At 39.2% G+C, this 10,076-nt stretch overlaps 1 protein-coding gene across 1 annotated transcript; it reads right to left on the reverse strand.

The window, feature by feature from the left end:
* Positions 1-5,513: 5,513 nt before the first annotated feature.
* On the reverse strand, positions 5,514-10,076 carry LOC113137581 (cytosolic 5'-nucleotidase 1A-like). Its single transcript, XM_026319337.2, has 6 exons — positions 9,867-10,076; positions 9,537-9,704; positions 8,434-8,563; positions 8,151-8,273; positions 7,273-7,457; positions 5,514-6,990 (listed from the first exon to the last, which is right to left on the reverse strand). The coding sequence occupies exons 1-6, from the start codon at positions 9,987-9,989 to the stop codon at positions 6,622-6,624; spliced, it is 1,098 nt and encodes a 365-aa protein (XP_026175122.1). The 5' UTR covers positions 9,990-10,076; the 3' UTR covers positions 5,514-6,621.

Consider the following 10,076-nt stretch of genomic DNA (forward strand, 5'->3'; position numbering starts at 1 on the left):
TTGATCCAACAGAGCATATAGCAGATGACACAGACACACAGACTAATGGATGGGCTTGGTGGGTAATGGATTATTGTAGAGGCATCAATATATCTCATTAAAACAGTGATGCTCTAGGAAAAAAACTCTAAGATGTACTGTATTTTTGAAATGGAAAGTACATTTGATTATGCAAGAATAGTTGCAACAGACACAAATGAAATGAATACAGTGCATACTAATCTTTTGTTTAGTTTTCTACTAATCTTTTAATTTAGTTTTACAACATATTCATATAGTTTAAATTGCCATAATGCCTTAACTGCATAATCATCAATAATAAAAGCTATAATATTGTGTTTTAAAATCAATTTCAAGTCATATAATTTGCATTAACCAGTATTTACAGAATATAGTGAAAGTTCTGAAGAATTTCACTAAATCTTAATATACAATTTCAAGTACCATCATTTTATTGAGACAAATTGATGGGGTCATCATAATCCATTATTAAGAAGACCCCCGAATTAACTGTCTCCCTGCTACAGCTCCAAACTTGGTACTGATCTTCTCACTAACTCCCAATGACCAAGCAATTCCTCAAACAATTCCTTAAAATCATGTAATTGCAATAAATATGAAACAACATTTTTTACTCCCTTTACTCTCTGGCCAGCTTTAGGATTTTCTGCAGAAACTGTATAACATTACCACACATGTACATGTGCATGTACATACATACATGTACATGTACATACACTACAAAATATATAATTTCTGCCTTCGCCTAATTGGCTCATGCATGCTCTTAAATACACATTGCTGTGTTTCGTAATGGCATTGCATCTTCTAATTCTAAATTTAACCATCTACTCATATATGCATGCAGTCAACAGCTTTCACATAATGAACCGTGTATTCACATGGGCATACTGTAGCTCTAATGTTCATCAATATTCAGGTGGTTATATAACTGCATTGATAACACCTCTGGTAGTCTGTGCATGGGAGGAGTGCAAGAGCTCGAGATTGACAAGTGAGTGACAGCAGTTTTACAGAAATTAACTGCCACATATCAAAAAGGGCCTGGTGGAGCGAGATCCTCATCCACAACGCAGGTTAAAAATGAACAACAGCTGGACAATAAATCCCTGCTCATTAGCCAGTCCAATTATGATTTAACTCTAGGTCTGAGTGTAAGACCATAGAGCAGACCTTCCACTGGTCATATCAGTACACTCACTCGTTGAGAAAGCAACATGGCTCAGACATCATACTGTACAGTGTATCTTGTCATACAGGAGTCAGACTGTTTTGCTCTCTAGGGATATCATTAGTGCCATATCTGATACACAAAGTTTTAGCAATGACTGGATGCTCAGCTGCCTGCATGTGTTCCTCCAGACTTGGGCCCTATACAGTGTCTGCTGCTACAGCCCGGCCAGCTCACAGGACACCCAGGGGACCACCCTGTCTGGTACCATGAAGGACACCAAGCCTTCAGTACACAGACACATTATTGTCTCTCTGCACTGTACTTCTTTCTTCAGACCCTCTTCATTGCGCTGCCATTTCTCACCATTTTCAGACTTTCCGGAGAAGCTCAGGTCTCTTCTATGATGAATGTCTTTAATAATCTCTTTTCAATCTCAGGAGGAGGAGAGGGGTGGGAGCCAATTTAGAACTATCGCCCTGACGGGAGAGACTGTCAGCCTATGGCTGCCCAGAGGTAATGGTGCTGAAATGGATTCCTGCTACAAGCACGGAGGTGGAGATAATTGGTGATGCCTGCTTGCTCGGTGGTTGCACTCCGCTTTCCCTCTCTGGCTGGTTGTGTCATTGCCTGGTTGAGCTCAGCCTCTGCAGGGGCCACACTTTGTGTCCCTGTAAGCCTGCAGAGCTGACTAAATGCCACAGCTGATCAGCTCTGACTATGAAGAAGTGTGGCCCTGTGTTGCTCAGCTGTTACCCTTGCAGAAGTTTTTCTCTCGTCCTGCCCTTCTCTAGTCTGCTCTCCCATCTGTCCACACAGCCTTATGCTAAACGCTGGTTGGGCAGGAGGTCAGTGTGATGCTGCAGAAAAGCCAGTTTGACTTATGGCTGAATTACAGCAAAAAACAGCATGGAACATATATTAGAAATGACAGTGACAAAGAACTGGATGATGCAGAAATCTAAAATGCTGGAAGAAAAAGTAATCCACTTCCACTTTGCACCATTTAATGTTTTTACCCTACAAACTGATAAAATGTGACAGTGAATTAATAGCTTGTATGAAAGCAATGAGAAGCCCGACCCAAAGCTTAAAGCAATGTGCTACCAGCAAGATCACTGCAGCAGTCTACCACTCATCTCTAAAAGCAACAGACAAAGCAGCAACTGAGTTTTAGAAGAATTTTCAGAGAATCACTTCAACTGTTTCTATCTTTAGGATGTTCTTGTACGCAGCTTACTAACTGTGTCTTAGCTCAGCCTGTCAATAATGGCTAACAGGTGGTATTGTGAAAAGCCAAAATGTGGAAACAGTGTGTCGATATGGCATCAATAATCCAGCTCATGCAGAGAAACTTGTCAATCCCTCCAGATCTATGGGGTCGCTTTCAGAGAACCATACTGTGCAATCAAATGAGAATGGCCTAAATTAAATAAGGGCCAGCTGATTCTGGAGGTGTAGAGATGGGTTTCCTGGGATCCCCACAGAACACATTTATGTCTGCAATAACATCAGCAAGACAGCAATTACAGAAGCACATAATGCATTTCACAAGAGCACTCAAACAGGAAGTATGTTAGGAAAGACAGAAACAGTCTATAGTTCAATGTTTACGAAGCATCCGCCGATAGCTCGGTGTGTGATCAGAGACTTCAGTCATGAAAACATACAGTATGAATGCAGTAAGTTCACAACACCTTAACCTATAGCTTTAATTCCTGTGTGTTTAGTGGCAATGTACCCTGGATGAGGTTTCTACTGGGGAGTGGGGCCAGCTGACCTCAATGCATGTCATTATCATAGCACAGTTTTCGAGGGAGTCAACAGAGCCTGTCATATCACTGAGTGTACTCCACCAACTCAGTCACACAGCAAATGGTGAATGTAGCATCGTGCAGCAGATCCACAGAGTTGTAATCACAAGTGTCCGCAGACTTCACGGTTGAACAAAGAAATGAGTGCCACCTGCAGGAACCCAAACTGCATCAACAGAACCTCATCTGAGGAAGTGAGAGCGTTTCATGTTCTCTAGTGTCCAAGTATTGATTATTACACTGGTTTTGATCTTATTTACATGGAATACAAAAAAGCTGGTGGTTTACATCCCTGGTAACTATCTTAGCTTAGCACATTAGCATGCTAAAACTAGCACTGAATACAAAGATTAGAAGATCACTAAAATTCCTACAGTTCATCGTGAGGACAATATAAATGTATGTGCCAAGGTTCAATGCAACGTAACAAAGTAAACATTTTTCCCAAAATCCTAAATATCATCCTCTGGACACCATGTATTTCTGTAGATGTTGAGATATTTCACTAAAACACTGTCAACTTGCTGCCAGAGAGAGAGAGAGAGAGAGAGAGAGTGAGAAGATTATAAAAACCAGCTGGCTTTATTCCCTGACAAACATGAACATCTGTACAGGATTTAATGGTTATACATCCAGTTAGTGACATTATCACTTTAGACCACTGTGGTGGACCAACAGATCAACACTGCTTGATTCTAGCTTGTACTTCATGTAAACAATAAACAACACTTCTATGTATCTATGTCAAAAATATAGTTATTAACTATATAGGCTATCAATTATCTAATTATGTTTAATAATGTTTACCAAGATATCCAGTGTGCAGGCTTCACGACACCCACCGGGATCCAAATAAATTACTTTCAGAAAACATCTGCCTACAAGTTTCTGGCCACCAACCAAGAAAACATATTTAGAGCAAATTGCTTGTCAAGAAGATAAATGCAGCAGCAGAGTATGAGAATACTGTTTCAACTGTTATTTTTTCACTAACTTTTCTTGTCCTCACACACACACACACACACACACACACACACACACACACACACACACACACACACACACACACACACACACACACACACACACACACACGACGGAGAAATGGTGCCAATTATAGTAACTGTGTGATGAGGTTTCTTATACTGAGCCCCATGCTACCTTTGCCTCTAATCCTTTGTTATTAATTATATCTTCAACAAGCCTACACAGTTCTTGTGGTGTCAGCACTGAGTATCCATGGCAACAGCCAGTTGGTCCCAGCTCTCGGGGATGCGCGCACACACGCACGCACACACACTGCTGCCTGACAAACCCATGCCTCGCTGCAAAGATGCTCTACTGACAAGATGAAGAACTCAACCGTGGACAAAATATTGTAGAATTAAAATACGCCCTGAACCCGTTGAGTGCTGAACCTTAAGCCACACAAGATTCTTCTCCACTTAGTTTCAGTGCAGGGAACAAAATCCATCACCATTACCACGGCGACCAATTGAGTAAAGATGATGCCTGTTGCTAAATCCACACACACCACACACACTGGATCAAGTAACAAAAATATTAATAAAATAATCAGTCCCTACTGTAACTAAGAGCATTTTCTTCAATACAAATATTAAGGTTCCTTACTAGGGAATATCTATTTCAGACTACTGTATACTTACAGTACGTTTTAGAGGGAATCATTGTAAAACAAACAGTTGTTTTTATTATAAATTAATTGGCCTGTTATTTTTCCAATGAATCATTTTACATTTAAAATGCCAGAAAACAAAGGAAAAAGCCCATTATAATTTCACAGAGGAAGACAAAGGGTGTATGTCTTTACACTTTAAACCGGAATCAGCAAATATTCCACCTTTTTGCATAAAAATGACTATAAAAAACAGTCATTTATCAAAAATAATTGCAGATTAATTTCCTGCCAATTGGTGAACTGGTGACTAAAATTATATTAAATCAATTTTGCATCAGAATTTTAATATATATTTTAATTTAGCTCTACCCCAAACAACTATAACAGCAAACTGTAACTCATTATACACATGGGACTTCAGAAATAATACGATTCCCTGCTCTGTGTACACCTCAGTAACATCAGTGTTACTTCAGTCAAAGAAGGATAAACCTCAGATACTTTTAATAGATCTGGAACTGTGGGATATCTCATTAACTTCAAATTAGTCCAAATGTTAGTTCAGTAAGAAGAGAAAATGATTTGTCTTTTAAGATTCTTGCTTTTCTTTACAGGGATATTATGATAAGTGGGAACTTAGCAATAATAAAAAATATATCTCAAATTTGGGGTTTAGTGAGTGGGCACATTTGTTCAAAGATAAACTACTGACCTTTTGACTATAGCCAGTTTAAATTCATACAGACATGATTCCTCACAAAATAAGATTCTACAGGACAAGAAAGCAGTAAACAATTACAGCTTAACAGCACCATCTACTGCTGAAAGACCAGTGGTGGGAAGCATACTACGAAAAATACTTCAAAAATACTGCAATCAAATCTATTTATTTAAGACACCAAAGATGATCAGAATATAGCAGCGTATGAAAAGTAAATGAACTGGTTTGACAGATAAATGTATGACTCATTGGACTGTTACCCATCAGTCGAGTTGGAGCAGGTTTGAACTGTTTTATATATAGTTTGGTATTTTACTGATTCCCAAAGTAGGAATCACTGCTCTCTAAATTTAAGATAAATCGGAAGGGTTATTTAATATTATTTATTTGTTCATTCTTGTTTTCTACAAGCTTTGCCTTTTTGTGAAGTGATAGATAATTTGACTTCTTTGGGCTTTGAATGGAACATTTTAAAAACACCATTGCATAGGTTTAGTGAAGAAATCATTAGTTATAAGATTTGCTAAAATAACATAGGACCTCAACTAGATACTGATCCCAAACCATAAAGCTTAGAAATAACATGTGTAGACTTTACATTATGGAAAAGTGGAATTACAGTGTGCTGCTTGATGTGCAGATAGTTTGTGCAAACAACTTACACCACACAATTGTAAAAATAGTATAATGTAAGTTTTTTCTTAAGTTAAGTGTGCATCAACAAAGAAAACAAAACACATAAATATATGCATATATCTGTCTTTGTGTGTGTTATAAATGAGCAGAAAGTGTATTTGTGACCATTTTAAGGTTTGTAAAAGGTGATGCTGATGCCACAGTATACATGCCAGGGACAAAGATAAATAAAATAAACATGTTAATGTTAGAAATGTATAAAAACATTCTATGTAAATAGAAAAAATATGTTCCCCATTAGAATAAATTCTTAAGAACAGTAAACAGGTATATAGATATCACTTAAGTCACTCACTAATACATTGGTGCTTCTTTACAGCATTAAGTGAAAACATTTTGAGCACCTAGTGTAACTCTTGCTTTACCTATCACAAAGGTAGGTGTAGAAAACCCTTTATAAACCCCAAACAGTACAAAACCTTATCAATTAAAAACCTAAACCTTTAAAAAATTGCTGTTCAAACAGCTCATTCTTCTGTATGAATATTTTATATTAATGGAAACCTCTTCCTATGCAGGCAACCGCTAAGTGCAATTTTTTTCTTTTACCGTTTTTAGGTTATTCCTTTTGTTTAGGCTGCTCGATTATTTTTGTACCTTTGTGGTACTTCTGCCCGATCCCATAGGGGACATGAGCAGATATGGTTCCTAGTTCCTTGGCCCCCTCAATGTGGAACATCTGGTCATCAAAGAAGATGTGTGGTCTGATTTTCTGCAACAGGGGCCCTTTGGGGGCCCCGGCCAGGAAGAGAGCCTCGTCAATCTCCAGGCCCCAGCTGCGCAGTGTCTTTAGGACACGAGCTCCTGAGCTGGCAGCACTGCGGGCTGTTACCAGATAGGTTCGGATTGGACAATTCAGACGTTCATTCTTGGAGTAAAATTTTCTCTGGAGCTTCCCAAGAGCCTCCAGGAAACATTTTAAGGGACCCTGTAAAGGTCGGAGACAAATAGAGGAAAAACAAAAGGAAATAAATTAGATCCACAGCATCACACAGCAAAAAATTTGATCATATATAATCTGAGAAGCATCTGTATATTTTAGCTTAATAAATAAAAGAACAACAAAAACACAGATACAACTTCTCTTTCTCTTGCTCTCATATCTGATTCTTCCTCTGTAGCAATTCAACAATTTTAAAAACATGTAAATCCTGGACGTAACATCATGTCCATGATTTATTCAAGTATCTAAAAATCAACTATCCTTTACCTGAGCGAGTGGCTTGTTCTCAAACTTCTTCTCATGCTGAAAGAAAGTGTCCAGGCCGTGCTCTTTCACAATGACCTCGGACTCGTCTGAGAAGAGGACGGCGTCGCCATCAAACGCCACCTTCAGCTGAGTGTCACTCAACTCGTTCTCTTTTTCCGCCAGAAACATGGTGGCCGCAGCAATTCCTGATAGAGCGAGGGTTTAAAAAAAAAAAAAAACGACTCCTTTTGAGAGTGCATGCATCATAATGCTTCGATGGAAGCTGTGGGTTGTGCTGAAACATCTAAATTATTGTACATACTCTTCTGTAATGGTTACTTCACCTGTTGGATTTATAAAATCATAACAGGGATTTTTTTCCTTGTCATCTCCATGTTTCAGGAAAGGATTATGTCCTCATAAGACAAAACCCCTGTTTTCTAAGACAGCATTGCCCTTTTCTTAGTTGAAAAGCTCAAACACCTTCACATGTGGCTGAAGTAAATGAATGTGAAAATGACAAGAAGTAAGATGCTGTTTAGTCAGATCATAAACCTACTCGTTTCTGTAAGCGCAGTACAAATCAGACTTTCTATTGATCAAGTAATCAATCAATTAAACAATGAGTGTTCATGTGTGATATCTGCTATAATAGAAGAATAAAATAACAGTAACAGACTTGTTAACCAGTCCCTTCTTGCTGCACAGTGTGAAGTCGAGCTTTCTAAACAGAGTGAATGAGTCACACACAAACTCAATAATCATATGTGTAAATATCAGTGAAGTGCAAAAGCCTCTTCAGGCTGCTGAAAGTAGATGAATACTGACCTACTTCTTATACAAAAGAGTTGAATGTGTGACAAGAACCTGGATTATAATCTAACAACAGCATCACTTACCTTCGTCTATGGCCTCTGTGACTTTATGAGAGTCTGTGGACAAGTAAAGGTTTGTCATGTAGGCCTTCAGGTAACCTATCGGACTTTTCCCTCCAGTCATACAGAATCTCTCTATACTCAGATCTGAAAAAAATAAATAAATAAATCCAGATGGACATACATGAAATTCTAATTGCACTGAACTGAATTTGTATAATTAGTGGACTAGCTGCAGATCTTGATTATGTCTGCTGCTGCCACTGTGCTAATCAACCAACAATGTTTGTCTTAGGATGCACTGTACCATGGTGATTAATGCTGTTTATGAGGCGCACTCCAACTTGGGCGTGGTTGTTAGTCATCAAGACGATATCAAACAGTTCCTCGCTGTCTGGGTAGAGTTCCCTCAGTCGAGAGTTGACATTCATCAGCGCCTGTGAGAGAGGACAGAGTGCTTTACACCAAAAGCCAGGAAACTGTGTCATACACCAAGTGTTTAACATGACATTACAACACAAACATTTCAACATCTCATTCAGTTAAGTCACACTAATTTTAAATGACACCAAAACATTAAAACACTGAGTCAAAGAAATGTGGTTTGTCCCGTTAGGCAGACTGATATTATATACAGACATATTGGTATTAGTGTATGTGTTGGCATGAGATTACTGAACTAAACAAAGATGTTTAAGGAAGTTTAGAAACAGTTACTTCATGACCTGGTTTGACACCAGTGACTGTAAAATATCTCTTATTCAAAAACAGATCCATTATTTGTAACTTACATGCTATTAACTCTGCTAACATATTGTTTTCCAAATGCATCCATGCATCCATGCAGCCATGCAGCCATGCAAGGGCTGGTTGGATGAGTAACACATTTTATATCCAGAGTATTCAAGCCTCTGATCACTGTTTACCAAACACCCAGGCAGGTTTACATTTGAAGGTCATCTTAAACCCAGTGTGTGCTGCTGGTCTGTAACACATCTCATGTCACTGAGCAAATGTATGACAGCAAAAGTACACCAAGACACAGATCCAGTAACAGGAAGGAATCACTTCTCCTGGGTTTTACCACAACACACTGAAGACCGATCATATGAGCTAGAGGCCTGCAGCATCCATTTCATCTGAACCTGCATGAACCTTTATGGAAAACAGTAGTTTTCTACCTGCTTCATCTCTCAAAGGTTTTTAGATTTTCTTGCAGAAGAATGTTGTGTGGAGCAGTTCAGATCTGTCAGTCACTTACTGGGGTGTGTCACTGGGTGGAACACGTTTGTTCGGTTTTTCCTGGTTATAAACCACTTCAGCAACCAGTTTATGGGAAAAATGTATTTCCCTGACCACACCCTGCAGATACGATTTTTTTGGCATCTCATGGCCTCGGGCCTACTGTACCTTGACGAACGGGAACGCAGGTCCTGGTTTGAGAGGCTCGTCTTCATGCTCCACCTGATGAGCCACATACTTCTCCACTCCCTGCTTCTCAAAGATCGATCTCTCCTCCACCATGTTGAACAGGGTGCGTGAGGAGACGGCGATAGTCACCGCAAACTGGGGTTTGGGCTGCGAGTCAATGAAAGAGCAGAAAAAAAACATCATCTATGCAGGAAGCGAATGCACAGCTGGATGTTTAGCAACTATGAGACCCAAACTGTAGGTAGTAAATAACTTAGATGCAACTAACGCACAGGTTTATGGAAATGAATCATGCAGAAAAATACTTACAGGTCGCGGCTTCTTTGACTTGAGGTTCTCAAAAGCAGCTTTGGCCGCATTCCAGTCAGTTTCCCCTGCATTTTCCCCTTTAGTATCTGCTGCTGCCGAAACGTTTGGCTTGATTTCGCTCATTTTTATAACCTTCTGTACCTGCAGCGACCTGAACAAGCCAAAAACCAGAGACCCCTAAAACTTTGCGGAAGAGCAGCACAGGAAAGC

Source organism: Mastacembelus armatus, chromosome 24 (genome assembly GCF_900324485.2).
Source record: "Mastacembelus armatus chromosome 24, fMasArm1.2, whole genome shotgun sequence".
NCBI lineage: Eukaryota > Metazoa > Chordata > Actinopteri > Synbranchiformes > Mastacembelidae > Mastacembelus > Mastacembelus armatus.

What these genes read in the sequence shown, in the direction of transcription:
- LOC113137581 (XM_026319337.2), bottom strand. Translation starts at nt 9,989, where the DNA reads ATGAGCGAAATCAAGCCAAACGTTTCGGCAGCAGCAGATACTAAAGGG. An exon ending in CTGCGTTCCCGTTCGTCAAG is followed by an intron (nt 8,564 to 9,536) that starts GTACAGTAGGCC and finishes CCTCTCTCACAG; the next exon opens with GCGCTGATGAATGTCAACTC. An exon ending in AGAACAAGCCACTCGCTCAG is followed by an intron (nt 6,991 to 7,272) that starts GTAAAGGATAGT and finishes CGACCTTTACAG; the next exon opens with GGTCCCTTAAAATGTTTCCT.